This window comes from Trypanosoma cruzi, genomic scaffold (assembly GCF_000209065.1).
Source record: "Trypanosoma cruzi strain CL Brener 1047053517115 genomic scaffold, whole genome shotgun sequence".
Taxonomy (NCBI): domain Eukaryota; phylum Euglenozoa; class Kinetoplastea; order Trypanosomatida; family Trypanosomatidae; genus Trypanosoma; species Trypanosoma cruzi.
Genome location: NW_001849496.1, coordinates 17523 through 38463, shown reverse-complemented (window position 1 = coordinate 38463; position 20941 = coordinate 17523). Strand labels below are relative to the sequence as shown.

The following is a 20941-nucleotide window of genomic DNA, read 5'->3' as shown; positions in this document are numbered from 1 at the left end:
GAGTGCCTACTAATTATTATATATTTATATTTATATTTATATACAGAAATGCGTCAAGAAGAGCGTGAAGGAAAAGAGGAATGGAGTGGAGTATGATTAACAACAGGGTAAAAGGATGAGAAAAGAATGGAAGAAGAAGAAGAAGAATATTTTTCTCTCTTTAACGAGCATTAGTGTTTCCTCTGTTTTGTTTTGCTTTTTTTTTTTTTTTTTTTTTTTCTTCTTCTTCTTTTTCTTTGGGGAGGAGGGGTTTTTTTTTTTAATTTATTTTTGTGTGTTTGTTTGAAGAATAAATCTTCTTTAAATGTCATTCTCTCACATATTGTTCTCCTGTTTGTTTGCGGGCCATTTTATTCGACTTTGGCTCAAATGATATTAACGCCTCATTACACACAAACACACACAACGTTTCTATTCCTGCTTATTTTTTCTTTTTTTTTTTTTTTTTTTACTGAAAAATTTGCGTATGCAAACGTGTCCCGTGTGGTTTGGGGAGGGACTTCTTTTTTTTTCTCTTGTCCGGTCGTTGTTGTTGCTTTTGTTTTTGTTTTTTGATGCGTCCTCTTTTTTTTTTTTTTTTTTACTCCATCCTCCCGTGTAAGTGACGAGACGAGTAAAGTGGAATGAGAGCGGTGAACACATTACGGGTCCTGTTGGCTTTTTATACGAGCACACGAACAGGTTGGCGGCGATTATGGCGAAGCGGGGCCTCTTGCCATTAGGGATGGCGAAGGAAGGCTCACTGGATGCGATTGGAGTTGCTGGACGCGAGTGAAAGTCCCTTGAAGGAAGAAATGCGTGGTGGATGTCGCCTGTCTCTTTGCTGGTCTGTCAGGCAATGCATTAACATATATATATATATATATATATATATATATATATGTAGCAAAGAGAGAAAGAGAGAGGAACAGTGGGTTGGATTTAAATAAAGTGCGAATGCGTCGACACCTTTGGTGTATGAAACATAATTCTCTATCTCCTTCTATTTTGAGTAAACTTGTGGAGTCAACTGTCTTGTTAGGTGTGGCTTGGGGATCAATGAGTATGTCGTTGTTGTTGTTGTTTTCTCTTTATTTTTCTCCCTTGTGTATATTACATGTAGTCTGGATATGTACACGAACGTCGTTTGCTTTTTTGTTTTATTTCTTTGCAGTGAGGAAAAGTCACACGGTGAAGCTGTCGTTAATAATAGTATTGCTGTTATCCACCGTCATGGGGGAAGGGATCAACAACGATAAGGTGGTGTACTGTGATGCATTTATGCTTGCCGCCTTTGCGGAGGCACGGGCGGCTCTCGCGGAGGGAGAAGTCCCTGTAGGTTGTGTTTTAGTGCCAGCGGAGGCGTCATGTCCGGCCAATGCAGGACGCTTAGATGATAATAATTCCAACAATAGTGAAGCGTCGCTTGGGAGCCTCATCGCGGCACGTGGACGCAATGCCACTAACAAGGAGCACCACGCTCTTGCCCATGCAGAGTTTGTGGCTGTGGAGGCATTGTTGCGCGATGCGGCAGAAAAGGGGCGGAAACCACCTGCAAGCCTTGCCGGGTATGTTCTTTATGTTGTGGTGGAGCCTTGTATCATGTGTGCCGCCATGCTGCTGTACAACCGTATCAAGAAGGTCTATTTTGGGTGTGGCAATCCTCGCTTTGGTGGAAACGGCACAGTACTCGCGGTGCATGCGGCGAAATCCACCAGCGCCCCTGCCTATGAGAGTTGCGGGGGCCACCGAGCCGAAGAGGCGATAGCGTTATTGCAGGAGTTTTACAGCCGTGAAAACAGCGCTGCGCCTGACCACAAGCGAAGGCGGAAAGATATTTGAGGTTAAATAATGCCTTTGTATTTGCCAATGATGGCATTGTACGGAGTGTGTGTGTGTGTCTGTGCACTTTGCCTTCCGCCCGTTTGTCGAGTACATTCCTCATACACACTCACACACAAGAGGTGCGTGAATCGAATGAAAAGGGGTGATGGAGTTTGATTGCCTGTGTTCCTTTTTCATTCTTTTTTTTTTTTTTTTGTCTGCGTCTGTCTTAATTATGGCTTTTCCTCTTTTTTTTTTTTTTTTTTTTTTTTGGTTGTCTTGATTGATCTTCTGTTGGGCCTTTAAATTTAAATGTACACACACACACACACATACACATGGTAACCGAAGGGAGTAACTCGATAAAAGAGTCTCAAAGTGGTGTGCGAGGGATTCTTTTTTGTTGTTGTTGTTGTTGTTGTTGTTGTTGCCATTGCGGTTGCTGCTTGAACGGTGTGTTTGTGTGAGAGGAGGAGCGGGATGTTTTTGGATTCACTGGCGACTGGGCTCATGAAGGCTTTTTTACTCCTCTTTCTTCTTGGATTTTTCTTTAGTACGGTTCGACTAACATGTTGCATGGCGTTTTTTGCCGTTAATCCGGAGGTTCCCGGGACGATTCCATTTTCTGACGACTATTGGAGTCAGGTGCGTGTGTGCCTCAATCGTTACTAACACTCCGGAAGCCCATGGAAAGTGTGTGTATTTGTGTGTGTTTCTCTTTGATGAAGGGGAGGATGTGCACAACAGGGATCATTGCGGTGAAGGGGAAATGTGTGGAATTTGATCGTTTTTTGTTTTTTGTTCGTGGGCGGTTTGTGTGTGTGTGTGTGTGTGTGTGTGTGTGATTTGACGGGCGGCAATAGTTTTGCATCCGCAAAAATCATCCGATGAAAGGGGGAACTGCAGCACGGGTGTATATGTCTTTATTTCATGTTGTCCCATAGCCTGTAATGTGTTTTATTCTCTGCCTTTTTTTTTTTTTTTGCTGAGCAAAGCAGAGGGATTGAAGGAAAGGAATAGGTTTCTTTTTTTTCTCCTTTTTGTTGTTGTTATCTCACACGAGGGGATTGAGAAAAGGGAGGTTGAAGGGGCGCGGCCGGTGTGGAACAACGCGTTTTCTTTTTACCCTCTTCGTGCATGTCTCGTGTGCGCGTTTTGAACCTTCCGCGTGACTGCACGGAGGAGCAGCTGCGACGTCATCTACTCGCTTCCCTGCCGCCCTCTGGGCCTCACTTAGAGATCACGGACTGTGTGATCAAGCGGTCTCAGTCCACCGGCAAGGGCAGGGGTGTGGTTCGCATGGCATTTATGGGGTTTCGCAATGCCGCCAGTGGTAATTTTGTTGTCCGGCACTTTGATGGCACATACTTTGGCAGCGCGAAGTTGCGGGTTGAGGTGGCGAAGGGTCTTGCTGACGTTGGTGTGACAACGAACATGAGAAAGAAAATGGAAGGAGCGGAAGGGCGGCCGCAGCGGAGCGCCGCAGCGGGTAAGAGGGACGGTGAAGGAACTGCGGGCAGCAGTGGTGGGGCAATGAAGCGTCCTCGAGACGGGGGACAGAAGACGGTCGCGGAGCAGGGGGACGGAGGCGGCATGGAAATGGAGGAAGATGCCCAGTTGCGTAAGAAGAACGAACGGAAGAAGGAATTTATCGCCGAGCGATTGAAGGCAACGTCCGGCCCAACGTGGACCACAGAGGTTTTACTGCCGGAGTCCGCTGAATCCAACGCCCGGACCGTGGAAGGCGGCACCGTAATGGGTGGTGCCCACGGCAATGAATATGATGTCCACATCAACGAGGAGAATGACGCCCTTGACGAAGAGGAGAATGAGCGACGGGCACTGGAGCGGCAACAGGCGCTGGGAAAAGTAAGTGATTTGGATTTCTTAGCCTCAATAGCGACCAGAACAGAGGCGACAATTAGGAGGAATTCCTCGGTGAAAGGGAACGGGGTCGTGGATGAAGACGATGGAAACATAGGCGATGATGAGGATGATGCTGGGGGAGAGCAACAGGAGGATGTGGGGAGTGAGTCACGGCAGCAGCCATCTTGTGTAGATGATTCTTCCAAAAAGGATGATCAGGAGGCGATTGTACAAGAAAGCCGTCGGATACGCCTTGGGAATATCCCATACATCGCTACGGAAGATGATGTGAAGCAGTTCGCCTCCTCGCTGGTGGGTTCTGTGGAGGCCGTTCATATTCCCTTGACCAAAGACACACGGCAGAGTAAAGGCGCAGCATTTGTGAAGTTTGTGCGGGTGGAGGATGCCATGCGGGCTCTTTCATTGTGTCGTGGTGCTGTCTTTATGGGCCGATTGTTACGCGTCAGCGCTGCAGAGGACGATCCGTACACCAAGAAACTCGAATCTCACGGTGACGCGGCCGCAATGGCGGGCAACAGTGCATTTAAGCGCCTGAAGGAGCAGGAGCGTCGCAATGAAAACGGCTCGACGATGGGATGGAACACGATGTACATGAATAGTCATGCAGCTGTAGAGTTGGTGGCAAAGCGAATTGGTGTTACACCGGATGCCGTCATCTCTGTTAATGCACGAGGCGCCGCCGTGCGTGCTGCCATTGCCGAGGCCTACCTGACGACGGAGATTCAACAGGTACTGGGCGATGAAGGGATTGACTTTGGTTTACTGGAGAGTGCCCGGCAGAATTTGTTGAAGACACGCAGTAACACCACAATCCTCGTGAAGAATATTCAGACGACAGACCCGGATGATGCAGCCCAGTTGAGTAAGATGTTTCTGCGCTACGGGGCACTGGAGGCCACAGCGTTCCCATCCGCGGGCGGGTTTGCGCTATTCCGCTATACCCATCAGCAGGATGCACGTGTGGCTTTTCAACGACTCTCGTACAAATTGTTTAAAAATGCACCGCTCTTCCTGGAGTGGGCCCCCATTGGCGCCATCGTGACAAATGACGATGAAGATGGGCGTGACGACGATGACAAAACGAAGATGCCTGTAAAGGACACCAGCTCTGCCACGGATGGAGCGAAGCCGCACGACGTGGAGAAGGCCGACTTGGATGCACCGAGCGGCAATGCAGCCTTTGCCCCTGTCTTTACGCTCTTCATCACAAACATTCCGTTTACGTCGAATGAGGAGGAATTCTACGTGTTTTTACTTGACACCTGCCCCCGACTCGCCAAAGTGCCGGAAAAACACATTGAGCGGCTAGCGTTTGAACAAGACAAGGGGCGCGCCTTCCTCACGTTGAAGGAACAGAGTACTTTCAAGTATGTGCAGCAGCGGCTTAACGGGAGGAGTTTTGCCAAACGAACACTTGCATGTGTACCGAGCAAGCAGACCACGGCGATGCTCGCGACAGCAACAGCGACAATGTCCGGTTCATCCAAATTGGGGCTTGCGGCCACGGCATCTCCAGTGGAAGAGGGAGAGGAAGACGACATCGCAAAGGCCTCGGCTGTTGTAGCTCGTAGAGGTGCGGCGGCACGTCAGGGAAGCCATGTCCCGCCCGGATGTGACGCGCTCAAGTTGGTTGTCAAGAATGTTCCATTTGAGGCCACGGAGAGAGACATACGGGATCTTTTCTCTGCCTTCAGTGAGATTCGCAGTGTGCGCTTGCCGCGTAAAAGCCATCATTTTTCATCTCATCGTGAGAACAATCATCGTGGATTTGCTTTTGTGGAGTTTCTCTCGGAGGAGGAGGCTAAACGGGCCTTGGAGACTCTCAAAGCCACGCATCTTTACGGCAGACATTTGGTGCTGCAGTACGCAAAACTTGACGGGCAGTAGCGTTGTCCATTTCTCTCCGTTTATTTCCTTTGGACACCTCTTTTTTTTTTTTTTTTTTTTTTATTGGTCGACCGTGTACCTTTACGAGGGAATCCTATTTGCACCCAAAATTGCTGGGTTTCCTTTCTTTCCTTTTGCCTCTCGGAAAAACATGGAATGAATGGAATCAAAAGGGACGTCAGCAAAACATTCCGATCTTATAAATATACATGCGATTAACTGCGGCTTAAGTTTTCCTTTTTTCTTTTTGTTAAAAAAAAAAAAAAATTTATGTGTGTGAGTGTGTTTGGGTGTATTTCTTGACGTCAAGGAGTCTCACGGTACCATCCTTCTCTCCGTGTTTTTTTTTGTTTTGTTTTTTCCGTGTTTTCTCTCACGTGGTGGGGTAACGTGGCTTTGGCTTTTCACCCCGTGTAATGGATGTGCAAACGCCTTTCATACACCCCCTTTCTAACATCTTCATGGGGCAGGAAAAGAAGTAGTGGCGGTGGTGGAAACTGCACCAGCGAACTAAACAAAAGGGTCAAGCGAGTGAAGAAGGAAGACCCGAAGGAAGAAGAAAAAGAAAAAAAAAAAAATCTTTTGGGTGGAGGAGGGGGAGATTAGGGGTTTTTGATAGAAAAGAACACATTTAAAATAAAATAAACTCGGGGAGGGTGATTGAGGTGATGGATAACAATACGGTGGTCCTTTCGGTTGTGGAGGATCTCATCCACTGGCCACTTCCCCCAGCGGATCCTTTTAGCGTGGATCCCGCGACGTTTGGAGCGGGCGGGGCGGATGCCGACGCGGATGCCATTTGGCGTGAAGAGGCGCCACTAACTGCAGGCGGTGCGGAGGATCTTGACGAGGAACCAGGCGAACGGCGACGGTCCCGTTACGATGCCGTGCTCCGCCTACCGGCCCTTGCACAGGCGTTAGGTTCACGGTGGGCCAAGGTGGAGGTTATCCCGTACTTACTGCGCTGCATAGAGGAGGAGGATGCAGAGCTCAGTTTTGTTACTGGCATGGCTCTTATCGATTTTGCAACATCCACGTTTACGTATCAGCGGCAGCCAGGGTCATTCTTGTCATCGTCCAACGTACGTCCAGTGACTTCATTTTTAGACAGTGGTCGGCCACTCTCGCTAGAAAACCTTCTACCCGTGGTGGTTAGCATGGGTGCCTCCAACGATGCCGGTGTCCGTCGGTTCCTTGTCGAGGTGGTTATCCCAATGCTGTTTTTTGGTGTCCCCCTCGAGCGTAACCCTGACCTCTGCGACTGGAAGGCGAAGTATCTCAAGGTTTGGCCGGACGGCGGTGATGGGGCCGAGTTGGGCGATGAACCAAAAATTACATTTGACACAAGTGGCGGTAGTAGTAGTGGTGGTATGAATTATTCTTCTTTTACAACAAATGGTGGTCATAGTGGAAGAAGGGAGAGGGCAAGAAACAGAGTGGAGATGCGGCACTCCACCGGGTGTAATGGAGGTGGTTGGAACACTGGAAAATATCACGCGGGGAAGTCCGCTTTGGGCAGCACCACAGAGGTGTGGGACCCCTTTCAAATCAATCTTTACGCGAACCGCCTGCGTAGTTCCGTTGCCACATTCCTCCGTGACGTAAGCAAAGAGAAGGCGGAGGCGGAAGGACCCATTATGGCCTCAAGTGGCAATGCAATTGAGGCGCATGATTACACAGAAAACTCGTGTCGGCGTGAAGCATTTCGTTCTCGATGGACTCTTTTTGTGGGTCTTATGGAATCGATGTTGAAGTCCGAGTACGCTGCTGCGGTGAGCTCCGCGGTGGAGTGTATCAGCAATGTATTCTCATGTATTGCTTGGTTTGAGCGCATGGAGCGACGTCAGGAACTCCGTCCATCTTCATCCCCATCTCTGCTACGTTCCACAGAAGAACTTGTGACGTTTGTGTTCACCACAACACGAACACATGTTGGTCGCTCAATCAGCAGTGGGGCAGAGAGGCCTTGTGAGGATTTGATGATGCTTCTGTCTGAACACCGCCTGATCGTCACAAGGAACCCAGCGACCTCCTCCACAATTGCGGAGTGTCGTAGTTCCATTGCATTGGGATGTGGAGGTCTTGGGGCGGCAGAGCGCGAGGTTTGGAATTTATTTATGGGTGGCAATGCACCGGTCATGCACCGCGTGGTCCGCATGAGTCTTTTGAGCTCGTTGCCACAACTAATTCAATGGACGAACAGTGCGGCACGGAGTCAATTTGCAGGAGCACTGGATTGGCTGGGAGGGTTGAGTTTCTTTTCTGTATCCGATGTCTTCTTGCAGGCAATCGCTGCCCCCGTTCCTACCTTATTCGCCTCAGAAGAAGGTGGAGGCGGCGATGATGAAAAGGATTTGAATGAAGATTGCAGTGTGAAAGCGAAGACGACGACGATAAAAGAAAAGTTCAAGAAGAAAGGCATGGATACACCGCATGCTATGTGGCCGCCGTTAGAGAGTGAAGTGTGCCACGATTCTGGCATTGCTGAGGCAGTCATTGATGGGGTGCAGCACCTGTTAGACGAGTTACTGCGTCCTCACACGATAAAAGACTTCTTGCAAGTAAAAGGAGATTGCAGTTCGGAATTGACGCTGGTGGAAAAGATGGATCGACTGTTGCAATTATGTAGAATCTATCGTGACTGCGTGGTCGGGTTGGCCGCGTTACCCTCGTGGAGAACGAGGTGGTTGGCAACGCAGCGCCTGCCGCACATTACAACGGCAGTTGTTGAGGTTTTGCGTCGGGTTGGTGACGATGACCCCAGGGACGGTCCCGCACTCGTGGAAGTATGCACAGAGTTTTTATGTCAGTTGCATGTGGAGCAATGGTCTTCAGTGGAAGGGCGCGACAGACATATGCGGGAACTTGTGCGCGATGAGGAGGAGGAAGTGCGCTGCGTCATTTCTGTGTGTGCTGCAGGTGTGTTTCGGGCTCTGGGACAAGGTATGTTTTGTCTCGTGTTTCCACGGGGTGTTGTTGTTGATATGAAGTCAAAGAGACTTGTGGTCTCGGAGACACGCGAAGGCAGCAGTGTATCGAAGGCCCGCCATGCGGACCCCACCAAATTGGATACAGTGGGTAAGAAGGCTGGAAATAATGGCGGCAATGGGCACGGAGGGCTGCTTTCTGTCAGTATTTTGATGCATTTACTTCCAAAGTTGTTTGATGCTGTTTTTTCCTCTTGTGCATGCGTCTTGCACGATCCCGAGGAACGTGTACGGGCGGGCGCAGCCGCTGGGCTCTCCGCGCTTGCTCGAACATTGAGCGCAATGGTCATGGCCTGTGATCTGCATGTGGATGAACTTGGAAAAAGTACGTGGCTGCAGTATCTGGACGGCACCACCATGTCGCTTATGATGCTACTAACCGATAAGAGTCCAACGGTGCAAATTGCGCTTGTGACGGAGCTGGCAGCTCTTCTTGTGAGCAGTGCCGTGGAAACGGGGAGACTTGCGGCGACAATTGGTAGTCACAGGAAGGATGGGGCGGCCCAGTTGCGGAGAGAGGCCCTTATTGCGTGTTTGCAGAGCCTTTCACGTCATGAAGTATGGCGCTATCGTGAGCGCTACGCGAGGATATTGTCAGAGATGTGTGTGAAGTTTTTGGCGCCAAATTCACTGGCCGCGGTAGAGGCGGTCTCACTGCCGCCAGGGGGCGAGACCCACATTCTTGAGGATGGCCTGCGTGAGAGCAGCGTCGCGGCAGGACGCCCAAGCGGCGTGGTGGTGGCTGAAGATGGTGTCAACCCGCTTCATGGCTTTGCCAAGGAGGCGTTGCTTCCACTTCTGGTGGAAGTCCTGTTTGACAAGGTGAAGGCAGTGCGAGATAGCGCGCTGGAGTCGCTGGAGAAGATGTGCGACCAACTCTCAGCGGCGCGCTCACAGCTGCAGGCAGCCCCGTCTAGCGATGGCAACAGCAGTGGCGTCGGTGGAGTTGGAATGGCTGCTGTCGGCGGCGGTGGCGGCGGCGGTAGTAGAGGTGGAATTTCCCGCGGCACCGCGAGCAGAAGCAAAAGTAACAGGCAGAAGCCCTACCACAATCAGCAACAACATGACGATGATGTCTTTATCAATGACACGCTGTGGCCACTGATTGTCAGGTCCCCCAAGGCGATGGCGACGTATCTTAGCCGGAGTTCGCTTCTTCGCATAGCGGTTCGTCTTGGAGTCGACAAGGAGTCTATTCTTCTTCCATTGCTCGACCATCTGGGACACGATGCGGTGCTGAACGTGCGGCTTGTTGTTGCCAAGGAGTTGTATGGAATCCTTGCCGGTTCTTCCAATTCGGCATCTACCCCCGCAGCCCGTACATCCAAAGTCACCTTCACGGATCAGGAGAAGAACGGGGTGGTGTTGCAGCTTCTGAGATTGCTGGTGGAGGATAAATCCGGTGATGTTCGTGATGAGGCTGCCAAAGCCTTGAAACTTTGTTTCTGACCATTATCATCCGTATTGCCTTCTCTGTATATACATATACGTACGTACATGTGCTCGTTTCTCTGCGTGTTGCTTATTGGAGAGGGCTGTCACGATCCCTACTCGTGCGAATGATGATTCTCCTTGTTCTCTCGTTTGAATTTTTTTTTTTTTTCTTTGGACGCGTACACGTTGGCACAGCCGTGAACCCGAGTGAGAGGCCCTTTTTGTGTGTGGGGGGTTATTTCCCTGTAATGTAGCTGGCTGCAAATCTCACTTACTATATTTTTTTTTTTTTTTTGCGTGGTTGCCGTTGTTTTTCAATGCCCTTTCCTCATCGGATTCCGGCAAATATATTTACACACACAGAGGCGTGCAGATTGGGGAGGATTACAATATATATATCTTGATCTTACTTTTTTTTATTCTCGCCTTATCGATAATTTAAGGACACAGAATAGATACATAAACACGTGGCTGCAGCTAGCGAAGAGGAGTCAATGTTAGAGCAGCGCATCATATCCGTGGAGCGGCGCTCTGCTGCGATGGAGCGCGCCATCATTGCTGCAATGGAGGAGGTGGATGAATTGCGCTCATTATTCTTGACACGTATAGATGGCATTCAACGTGTCGACGCCTTGGAAAACACGGCAAAGGAAGGTCGGGACGCCACCCCCGCGAAGAGCAAAAAAGGTGACCTGGCGAGTGTCCCAAAGAAGCCGCGTGTCGGCGCAGTGGGCGAGAGAAAAGAAAAAGGGAAAAGTGGCAGGGGAGGGGAGTGGTACAACACCCCCTGCAGTGAGCTGACGCTGCGCCACCTGGAAGAGGTGATGCAATTAGCAACCGAGGCAATTGCGGCATCGGCAGCGCAGAAGGAGAAGTCACATCTGCATGAGGTGCGGCAGAGTGCCCTCGAGAAGGAGGTGGAGGCGCTGCACTCTCAGCTGGAGAGGCGCACTCAAGGTGTGGAGCAACACACCTCGCAGCAGGTGCAGGAGATGGAAATGAAACTACGCAAATTGGAGACCAAAATGCAGCGGCAACGCGAAGAATTGATAGATGAAGTCCTGAAGCGCCTTCATGGATTTCGTGAAGCATCGCCACTGGAAGGGGGCGGCGGCGAGGAGCTTATTCAGAGGCTACAGGAGCGTGTTTCTCAGCTTGAGCTGAAGCAGGAGGCGCTACGGAGCCTCGTTGCCACAGAACTTGATGCAGTGATGGAGGACCGCGTTAAGAGTATTGCTGAATCGCACCTCCAGCAACTCCTACGTGAACAGCAGCAACAGCAGCAGTGGTTGAAGGGTGGCAGCACTGTGAACACGAGCACACAAGAAACGACAGCTAAAAACGGTGTTGCCTCTGCTGCTGCCATTGACCCATCGCCTGCCGCTGCCGGACCGCTGGATTTTCGCAGCCTTCGCCTCGACGTCGATGTGCTTCGTCAGGACCTTGTCCGCTGTATCGTGGAGATTGAAAAAGTCATGGATCAGCAGCAACGCCTGGGGGTTCGTGTGCACAGCTGCGTGAGCACCGTGCAACGACACCAAACCGACATTGACGGGCTCTCGGATCAGCAGAAAACGCTGATTCAGTCTCACATGGCGCGCCTTGAGACTCAGCAGGCCACAGCAACTGCGCGGCAGGAAAAACATTTGGCCGCGGAGCTGGATGTGCTGCACGCGAAGGTTCTGTCGGAAGTGCGACGCGTCCATGAGCAGCAGACCGACATGATTGTGCGATCCGAGCATCAGCGACTGGATGATTTGGCGGCGGCGCAGGAGAGGCTGCGGGATGAATTGCGCGTTGCCGTTGAAAAGCAGCGCGAGGAGGTGAGGATGGCCATCGAGCAGGTTTCAGAGACCGGGCGGCGGTTGGAGCGTGAATTGGCGTCCCAACTGCGAGGTGAGACAGCGCGGCAAATTGACGCGGCACGGCAGGCTCAGGAAGTTTCCACAGATGAAACACAACGGCTTCTGCAGGACACACAGGAGGAACTCCGACGAATGCAGAACAATCTGAAGGACAGCGCCGTGCTGATGCAAGAGCGAAGCCGACGGTTTGAGGAGTCGATGGAAAATCGGCTCAATAACGAGGCTCGCCGGATTAAGACGTTTACGAATGACGCAACGTTGCGACTACAGAAGCAAGTAGAGGATGAGGTGCGGCGCCTTGTGCATATCACCGAGCAAGAGTCTTTGTCATCTATGCAGCATGAAATGCAGCGTGTCAATGTCGCTCTGCAGGCCCTGGAAGAGGAGCAGCGGGCGCTCCGTGAAGGGTTGCTCACGCTATCGGCACCCTCCAGAACGATGGCAAGCCTAGATCACCGCATGAATGTGTTGCAGGAGGATGTTAGGAGTGTGTTTGCCCAAATTGAGCATGTGCAGGATATTGGAGCGCCTGGGCTAACGAAGCACGTGCTTGCCAAGCAGCAGCGAATGCTGCAGGATGATATATTAGAAGTGAAATCGAGATTGCGTCGCTGCGAGGAGTGCTGTGGCTACACAAATGTTGTGCCACAGACGCAGGAGATGGAACTGTCACAGACCTTGAGTGGCAAGGCGTTTCCCCACATTACCGTGACGCAGCCGACCAAATTGACGACGGAATCATTAACGCCGGGGAAACCAACTTTGGGGCAGGCGAGTGATGTCGCTGCAGGGGTCGTTCAAAGCCCAGGTGTGCCTTACGGGCTTAATCAAGGCAAACTGATCAAGGGTACATCAGAGATAAACCCCTTCAGCAGCACGTTTTATGATCCTCTTGCTGGTGTCTTTGACTGATGATTGCGGGTGGGGCGATTTTTCTTTTTTTTTTTTTTTCTTTTGTTGTTTCTAAAAATATCTTGTGTCTGTGTCTGTGCGTTATCTTCTATCGGTTCCTTACGCTGTCTGTGTACAATCGAGCTTTGATGTGATGTGTGTGTAGTTTTTGCGGCTGTGGTGGGATTGCTTCCTCACCGCCGTTTCGTGCCGACATATTTGCCTTTTGCTGTTGTTGTTGTTGCGCCTATCAGCGTCCCTTGTTTGCCTGACTTTGGCCGAACTACAACCGTCAGCAGGGCACTGTTGTGACGGGAGGCAAACACACACATATATACATACATAGACGTACATACGTGCGGAGTCTCCCGCACGTTTCTTACGTTCACAGAGCAGCAGTCAAACCAAACGACTCGCGAGGAAAAAAATAACAAAGAAACAATAAAGAGAAGAAGAGAGAGTGAAAGGGCCTGCAACAGGCAAGGCACACGGAAGAAAAAGATCCCTTCATGCTACGTCTGCGCTGCACTTTGGGGGCCTCCTTTTTGACGCTTCAGCCTGAGGCATTTGTTCGCCGTCATGGTCGATGTGCGATGCGGCCCGTTGGATATGCCCTTCTTGTCCCCAATCGTATGCTTTATCAAGCCGCACCGTTCATCTCCGCGCTCGCCACGCAGCGCCGATGGGTACGTGTCCGCGCTAATCACGCCAGTGGGCAGAGTGAAGCTGACGGAAGCAAAAACGATGGGGCGGAGCATCCAAAAGCAAAGGGAGAGAAAAGTGAGGGAGGTAATAAGACGAGTAAAAAGACCACGGGATTCCGTGCGCATCTGGAAGGACTAAAGGACGATTACGTGCGGTTTCCCGACATATATAATAGCGCAAATGCCCTCAATTTTATTCTTTTTACAGTGTTCTGTCTTTGTAGCACCGGCAGTAACGTGGAAGAGAAGTGGTGGTTGGATAATTGGGGTATTGATGCACGGCTGATGCCACTTGCATGGGGATTACACTCCCTTTTAATGAATAACTTTCTCTCCATGGCATTTGCGATGATGCTTTTACACACCATGTGCCACAGCGTGTTACCAACGGTGGGTTCACGTGGTCTCATGATCTACTGCATTGTAACCGCTGTGGCGTCTGGCTTTTTGATGTGGACGTTTAATTACATGACGAACAACACGGCAGAGAAGCAGTTTGGCCCGTGGGACATTGTGGCGGCATTGTTTGTGATGCAGTACCTGCACCAAGGGTTCTCGCCGATTTGTATTCTCAACAGCTTTAACGGCTGGGTGCGCTACGCCTGCTGGGTAGGGGCTGTATGCATTCTGTATTTTGACTGGCAGCCCACAGCGGCGGGTACGCTTGTGGGGTTTGCACTCTGCAAGGGGCATCCCAAGTTCCGCGTGACTGGCCCCGTTAGCTGAGATCTGCAATGGTTGAAAGACGGGCTGTTTGGCATGACGGCAAAAGGCGCACTAGTCGATAGGGCAGAAGGAAGGGAAAAAATAATAATAAAAGAATCAAAAAAAAAAAAAAGAGGTGAGAAGTACCCATTTATTTATTTACCGCGGGGCGGTGGGAGGGAGGTGGTGGAGTTTGTACGCACGGCATACGTGCATGAGCGGGCTGATGATGACTTTCCTCATTCTCTTGCCTGTAGAGAAGAAGTGATGCGTGCCGGAGGGAGGAAAAAAAAAAAAAGAAAAGGAATTGGGAAAAGAGACATTCGCTAATGATGGACCGTGTGAATGGATGGCAGGAAGAGCGGAGGAAAAAAAAGTGAACGGGAGGGGACAAAGAAGGGAATGGAAAGGAAGTTGCGAGCGTTTTCCCACCGTTCCTTAATTTATATACATACATATATATATATATTAGCTCCTGTTGATGTGTTTGTTTGCTCGTTGTCTTCCGCCTGTCTTATTGGGGATTGGATTGAAGGTGTCATCTCCATGCGCCCTTTTTTCTTCCCTTGCGGGTGTGGGTGTGGGCATGTATGCATGCATGGATGCCTCTAATTTGTATGTGCAATTGGTGTGCCGCCTCTTTTTTTTTTTTTTTTTTTTTCTGTGTGTGTGTATTGACTGAAACATAATGAACATTCCTGCGAAGACCGATATTTAATCTAACTTTAAAAACTACAGAATGAAATGAAGTAAGGCAGCCCACCTTTCATGCATGCATGCATGAATGATTGCCTCCCGCTGACCCTCCCTCTTTCACTTTGCCTCGCTCCGTGTGGGGTCAATCTCTGTGTGTTGTATGAGAGAACTCCCTGGTGAATTTGTTTACTTTTTAGTGGGGGACGGGAGGTGGCATTGAAGTGTGCATCCCTTGCTTTTCTCTCTCTTTCATTTACGTGCGGAGGGCGTTATTGCAGCGGAGCGTAGGCAGCGGGCAGTAAAGACGAAGGGAGATAATGATAACTGAAGAATTATTTTGTGCGTTTGTGCACCAGGCTCTGAGTGACCCCGCGGCAGCCCGTGCGGACAGTCACATGAATGTAAACGGCGGTAGTCACAACGACAACACGCAGCAAATGCAACAACACCGCCAACAGCAACTGCCGCAGCGGTGCTACAACCCCTCTACTGTGAGCCGTGCCGCCCTCACGGCATCCTCGTGCTCCCCGTTAGACCACCCAGACTTGCTTATGGCATATTACAACGCGAGTCGCAACGCCCTGCTGCGGTATCACTGCGACATGCCGTTTCTTCAGCCACGCACAACGTACACAATGCACCAGCGTGTCTCCCCCGCATTTGTGGGGCATTCACGTATGCGACAGCCACGGCATTATGCACGGAGTCACGCGCCTCCAGCCAGTCGCCGGAACTCCTCCTCGTATGCGTACAGACATCACGAAGATGAGGCACCATCAACATCTGCGGATGCGACGTATCGCACGGAGCGCTACACCGACCTCCTTGGGCCGACGGCTATGACGAACACTGTGGCAGAGCAGCCACGCGGCAGCTGGAGAGCGTTCGCGGAAGACGATGATGATATCATATTGGAAGAAGGGCGTCCCTCGTGGTCGCCTCGACAACTGCGCTACAGGCAAACCCCTGGAAGTAGTGCCGGTGGACCACGCGAAGGCTCCGGGGTTTCGTTTGACGCTTTGAATTACGGTGGATTTGGCGAGGATGACGACGACGTGGAAGAGGAGGAAGAAGTGCGTGGGCGACCGACGGTGCGACTGGACTCACGGCGAATAGAAAGGCACGAGGAGGTGGTTTTGCCCAGAGGCTCACACTCGTTGAATGCGCGTGCCAGAGTGCACTTTCATGAGCAGCACTCCTATCACACAGAGCCTTTTACCAGACCTTCTGAAGGGGCATCCACGTGGGGACATGGGCGTGGCGGAAGCACCACTACCAGCAATGAAGAGGGAGAAGAAGAGAATGAGGCGTGTGAGTGGCAGGACCCGGATGCGGATGATGAGCACTCGGATCCTCACTCCCCGCTGCTTGGAACATTGCGGAGGAAGAGAGACATGTGAAGGCGGGTCACACACCACTCACGAAGGAAAGAACCGGTGGTATCATCCAGCATTTAGATCTTTTTGGATATTCGAGCTGCTCCTTCCATCGTCATCGCCACACCCATTGGCGTCTCGACGTTTGTGTGTGTGTGTGTGTGTGTCTGCACCGGTTGAACTTTCCGCTCTCTCCCATTGATTATTTGTCGCTTCTGAGTTTTTTTTTTCTTTTGTTCTTGCTCTATGCCTCTCTGCATCCCTCCTGCCGCGCGTGCTCATGTCGCTTCCGCGTTGGTGTTATTGTGCATTGTCCCGTGGGCAGTAGGAAAGAGAAAGGAGGGTCCAAAGTCAACCTGGCCGAACGCTCTTTCTGTGCGTGTGTGTCTCTTTGTTTTTTCGGTGGTGGGAAGCGGGAAGGGACAACTAGGGGGAGGAGGCAACCACCACGAATGGTGGGACATGTTGGGGAGGACAGTCGTAAAAAGTCTCGAAAACGACAACGTGATGATTCCTGTGACAATAGTACTCATGACAAGAAGGCGAGGAGTCATGGCAATGAAAGCGGTCCATCCCCTTCTTCCATTGCCTCTTTCCACACAAACGAGGAGTCAATGCCTCTTCACAGTTCAACTCGTGAAGAATTTGATGACAGGTTGGGACACGTCACGACACCCTCCGCCTTGCCACATAAGATGGATGTAGAAACTGTTGGCCTCACGGATAAGAATGAAGATGGATCGTTCTTTATTATCCACCTCAACGAAAGGCCATCTCGTGTAGCCGTGACCACGCCTTATATAAATCCTCGGCAGTTGTTTGGGCATGCGGGTATTTTATTGCAGGATGTCACAGTACCCCGTCATCCAATTCTTCTTCTGCCTTGTCCGCATACGGGCAACGTCACGGTGCATCCGCGACGCCGTTACAGACTGATGAAGTTTATTGGGGAACACATGTGTCTTGCGGGGGACTTTTACCCAGTACTGGATGAAGAATACCAACAGCGCAGACAGAATTCTTCCGAGGCTTTCCGAATACGGCAGCGAGAGTCGTGGGCAATGAGTGAGTTGATGGGCATGATGAAATTCCTCCAGTCTAACCCGCAGAATAGTCTGGATGACTTTTGGGCCCTTCCACCAGAGGAGGCAGCGCGTTACCACTCGCGCGGGAATGTTGCACTAATTGAACGGAGCGAGGGCATCCAGTCTGGGAATGATGATGAGATGGAGTCCGTAAGTGATGATGAGCTTGGTGGAGCCAGCAGCAGCAGCAGCAGCAACGGAGACTCTTAGCCTAAACGTACGCGAAATTGATGGCCGTGTATACGTAAAGCAGTGTGCCGGTGTGTATGTACTACGTATGTGAGCTGATGACGAGTTGGCCGCATTTATTTGACACAGACGGGTTATCTTTGCAGTGTTTCTTTGCTTGTTTCTTCCCTTCGGTAGCTGCGGCTGTGCTGGAAGTCTTTTCCGCTGGCAGAGGGCCAGATGGCGGAGGAAAAATTACAACAAGGGTCATTGTGGAGAAGTGAAGAAGTGGAGAACAGACGTGTTGGCGTAGGGGTGGAGTGGGGGAAGTAAAAGATGAGTAACAAAAGAGAACATTTGGATGGATGGTTTGTGTGTGTGTGTGTGTGTGTTGTAGTTGATGTTGATCGTTTGTTTGTTGTTTGGGGCAAAAGCCTGTTGTTGTTGTTGTTGTTGTTGTTGTCGTTGTTGTCTTGGGTTTTGTCTTTGGTCTCTTCGTCCGCCGGTTTTGTGGTTCCCTTGTAGCTTGGAGTGACGGCCCCAGCAGCACCACTAGCGGCAGCAGCAGCAGGCGTTCCATCGTCACTGTCAACATATTCATTTCCGCACGCATGGCATCCGTCGCTGGAGGTGCGGCGGCGGGACCAGCACCACCCCCCTATCACTCCACGGGGACGGTGAAAACAAATTATGTGGTCGAGCACGCCGCCCCCTCTGCCGTGTGTCTCGTGCGCAAGATACAGACCTCCCCGTACCAGCCACTTCCCTCGGAGCAGGTGCAGTCCGTGACGCTTCCGAATCTTCTTTCGTTGCGTTCGCCACCGCACGTGGCGCATCAGGCGTTGATGGACTTCTACTTTGCGATGAATGGCCACTGTGGCATTAACTGTTCCGACCCGTCGTCGCTGGACCTCATTACGGTTGCTGTGCACGCACGAAATGCGGGTGGGAGTGGCAGTAACACTGAAATCCATTCGAAGGAAACACCTAGACCGCATGCGGGCACCGCCCCGCCGTACTATCACGCGGCAGGTTCCGTGTCGACAACCCCGCTGACTTCAGCCACGCCAAATAATGGTAGCAAGAATAGCAACATGTTGTTTTTATCAAACGAAACGCCACCTGTGATAGATGGTGGCATGTACACTCACAGTCAACAACAGCAACAACAACAACAACAGTCCAATTCAGCGCCATCCGTGTTGGGTACACCGATAATTCCTCCAAGTTTCACATCCTCCTCCTCGGAGGACTATCGGCTTTCGCAAATACGAAGAAATGAGCGTCATGTGAACAATGCGTTGTATGGCAAGGTGTGTGCCTTTTTTAACACGCGGGAGGGCTGCAGGCGTGGACCATACTGCCACTTCCTTCACATTGGCAAAGGTGGTGGAGGCAGTGCGGGAAATGGCGGTGGAGCAGCTCCCCAACAATTTTATTGAGCAAAAAAAAAAAAAAAAAAAACCTAAACGCAGGCAAGGAAGGGTGATGAACGTTTGAGACCATGAGAGAGAGAGAGAGAGAGAAAGAAAAAAGGAGTATTCGATGCGTATTCAAAAACGAATATACATATATATATATATATTGCATTGCCTACCAATGTGGGGGGAAAAAATAGAAGAAGTAGTGAGGGAGATAGTGGGAAAATGCAAAATTCAACGTGGTGAAGTTTTCACTTGTCTCCAGCAGGCCGGATAATTCCGACTACGTTTGTTGGTTACTCCTCCGTTTCTTGTTGTTGTTGTTGTTGTTTTGCTCCTCTTATCGGTTAGGTTTAAGCCGCGGCCATGTCTGTGTTGGCTGGCAGCACGGCCGATGTGCCTTTGGTTCCAGTTCACATTTTTCCATCATCGAAAGGGCGTGAAATCCCAACCTGCAACGTGAATTATGATTATTATGCCCTCTTTTGGTCTTTTCTTGCCGGTGCATTGACGGGTGGTATTGAGGCCATCGTCACGTATCCGATAGAGTATGTCAAGACGCATCTTCAGCTTCAACAGCTCTCTCATTTGCATTTCTCTTCGTCTTCGTCTCCGTCAGCGCATGTGTACAGTGGCATGTGGGACTGTGTGAAGAGAACTGTACAGCAACACAGTCCATTGGGTTTATATCGCGGCTTTGTACCGGTATTATTGGGCTCCATGCCAAAACAGGCTTCCCGTTGGGCCGCATACGAGTGGGCCACGGAGACCGCCAAAAGAATAACCAGCCGTGATGGCAGTGTGCATAACGAGGTGATACTTAGTCTACCTGTCCTGAGTGTCTGCGGCTTCTTTGCGGGGTTTGTAGAGACGCTGTGTGCCGTAGGCCCAACAGAAAGCGTGAAGACACAACTTATTCATGATTCCAAGCAACCGTTCCCGCGATACCACTCGCTTGGTACCGTTGGTGCCGTGCGGTTGATGCTGCGGGAGAAGGGCTTTCGGCGCACGTTTTACAGTGGCGTGAGCGCGACAATGGTGAAACAAGGGCTCAACCAATCCCTGCGATTCCCGGTGCAAAAGTTTGTCATGGATGCGTTCTGTAGTGATGCCGTTATCGGTCTATGGCATGACAGAAAAGGTGTGAGAGGCGAAGCGGAGAAGGAGTGGATGAGGCGGCTGCGGGAGGAACGAAGAAAAAATCCCTTTTGGAATGGAATTGCCGGTTTCTTTGCGGGTGTGCTTTCGGTTCTAATTACACAACCCGTGGATGTCATCAAGACACAGCTGCAGTCCGGCACGTTACATGACACCGTCATTTACAACAACAGAAAGAACACGAGCAACAGGAGTAGAAAAGTGACATGGATGATGTCGAATGAATGTGGGTCACCGCATAGGATGGGCTGCATGAGTTATTTTCGCAGCATTTATCATCAGCGTGGGGTTGCTGGTTTCTACGCGGGTGTTATTGCACGGAGTGTGCATGTGGGTACACACGTGGCACTTACCTTTACCATATTTCCTGTCATTCGACGCATGGCTGACGGTAACGCCGGCAATAAGAAATGATTGTCATATTCATAACCAAAGTGCATAAATAAATAAATAAATATATATATATATAGAAAGAGATAAAGAGAGGCTGTGGGTGGTTCATTGGACGAGATAAAAATAAGGGAAGGGACGCAAAAACACAAAAAAATAAAAGAACACTCTTTTGTGTGTTTCTTATTTATTTATTTATTTATTTAATTTTAATTTTTATGGTATCTTCTTGTATAATGTGAGGAGCTCAGTTCTTTACTATGATTTACTTTTTGGTACACCCCAATTAGCCATGTAAGTATGTGTGTGTGTGTGTGTGTGTGTGTGTGTGTGTGTGTGTGTGTGTGTGTGTGTATGTTTTCTGGGCGAGTCTGTGGGGTAAATGGAGGGAGTAAAACACGAGGAAAGGGGACTGCTATTATTGGACACTTTCTGTTACAGGGCTTTGGATGCAATTAACACTCAGATGCGTATTCCCCAATAG

At 50.4% G+C, this 20941-nt stretch overlaps 9 protein-coding genes across 9 annotated transcripts, besides 30 other annotated features; all 9 read left to right on the top strand.

Moving 5' to 3' along the window:
• Nucleotides 1-20941: part of a sequence feature (heterozygous, Esmeraldo-like haplotype) that runs on past the window's edge.
• Nucleotides 11-43: a sequence feature (AT_rich).
• Nucleotides 186-238: a sequence feature (T-rich).
• Nucleotides 251-272: a sequence feature (AT_rich).
• Nucleotides 425-450: a microsatellite.
• Nucleotides 527-552: a microsatellite.
• Nucleotides 849-885: a microsatellite.
• Tc00.1047053503897.80 (deaminase, putative) lies at nucleotides 1213-1821 on the top strand (the record flags this gene model as incomplete). The annotated part of the gene is made up of 1 exon (XM_809846.1): nucleotides 1213-1821. One exon carries the CDS (start codon nucleotides 1213-1215, stop codon nucleotides 1819-1821), a length of 609 nt encoding a protein of 202 aa, XP_814939.1.
• Nucleotides 2044-2075: a microsatellite.
• Nucleotides 2120-2142: a microsatellite.
• Nucleotides 2204-2233: a microsatellite.
• Nucleotides 2618-2647: a microsatellite.
• On the top strand, nucleotides 2941-5577 carry Tc00.1047053503897.90 (hypothetical protein, conserved; the record flags this gene model as incomplete). The annotated part of the gene is made up of 1 exon (XM_809847.1): nucleotides 2941-5577. The coding sequence occupies one exon, from the start codon at nucleotides 2941-2943 to the stop codon at nucleotides 5575-5577; it is 2637 nt and encodes an 878-aa protein (XP_814940.1).
• Nucleotides 5618-5639: a microsatellite.
• Nucleotides 5828-5849: a sequence feature (AT_rich).
• Tc00.1047053503897.100 (hypothetical protein, conserved) lies at nucleotides 6246-10013 on the top strand (the record flags this gene model as incomplete). Its single annotated transcript, XM_809848.1, has 1 exon — nucleotides 6246-10013. One exon carries the CDS (start codon nucleotides 6246-6248, stop codon nucleotides 10011-10013), a length of 3768 nt encoding a protein of 1255 aa, XP_814941.1.
• Nucleotides 9481-9559: a microsatellite.
• Tc00.1047053503897.110 (plectin-like protein, putative) lies at nucleotides 10493-12775 on the top strand (the record flags this gene model as incomplete). The annotated part of the gene is made up of 1 exon (XM_809849.1): nucleotides 10493-12775. The coding sequence occupies one exon, from the start codon at nucleotides 10493-10495 to the stop codon at nucleotides 12773-12775; it is 2283 nt and encodes a 760-aa protein (XP_814942.1).
• Nucleotides 12794-12819: a microsatellite.
• Tc00.1047053503897.120 (hypothetical protein, conserved) lies at nucleotides 13264-14184 on the top strand (the record flags this gene model as incomplete). The annotated part of the gene is made up of 1 exon (XM_809850.1): nucleotides 13264-14184. One exon carries the CDS (start codon nucleotides 13264-13266, stop codon nucleotides 14182-14184), a length of 921 nt encoding a protein of 306 aa, XP_814943.1.
• Nucleotides 14261-14296: a sequence feature (AT_rich).
• Nucleotides 14507-14577: a sequence feature (GA-rich).
• Nucleotides 14608-14632: a microsatellite.
• Nucleotides 14804-14824: a microsatellite.
• On the top strand, nucleotides 15177-16259 carry Tc00.1047053503897.130 (hypothetical protein, conserved; the record flags this gene model as incomplete). Its single annotated transcript, XM_809851.1, has 1 exon — nucleotides 15177-16259. One exon carries the CDS (start codon nucleotides 15177-15179, stop codon nucleotides 16257-16259), a length of 1083 nt encoding a protein of 360 aa, XP_814944.1.
• Nucleotides 16382-16402: a microsatellite.
• Nucleotides 16688-17530, top strand: Tc00.1047053503897.140 (hypothetical protein, conserved; the record flags this gene model as incomplete). Its single annotated transcript, XM_809852.1, has 1 exon — nucleotides 16688-17530. One exon carries the CDS (start codon nucleotides 16688-16690, stop codon nucleotides 17528-17530), a length of 843 nt encoding a protein of 280 aa, XP_814945.1.
• Nucleotides 17497-17516: a microsatellite.
• Nucleotides 17860-17880: a microsatellite.
• Nucleotides 17925-17960: a microsatellite.
• Nucleotides 18100-18930, top strand: Tc00.1047053503897.150 (hypothetical protein, conserved; the record flags this gene model as incomplete). The annotated part of the gene is made up of 1 exon (XM_809853.1): nucleotides 18100-18930. One exon carries the CDS (start codon nucleotides 18100-18102, stop codon nucleotides 18928-18930), a length of 831 nt encoding a protein of 276 aa, XP_814946.1.
• Nucleotides 18643-18668: a microsatellite.
• Nucleotides 18933-18952: a microsatellite.
• Nucleotides 18995-19018: a microsatellite.
• Nucleotides 19221-19240: a microsatellite.
• On the top strand, nucleotides 19276-20481 carry Tc00.1047053503897.170 (citrate transporter, putative; the record flags this gene model as incomplete). The annotated part of the gene is made up of 1 exon (XM_809854.1): nucleotides 19276-20481. One exon carries the CDS (start codon nucleotides 19276-19278, stop codon nucleotides 20479-20481), a length of 1206 nt encoding a protein of 401 aa, XP_814947.1.
• Nucleotides 20506-20536: a microsatellite.
• Nucleotides 20641-20663: a microsatellite.
• Nucleotides 20756-20815: a microsatellite.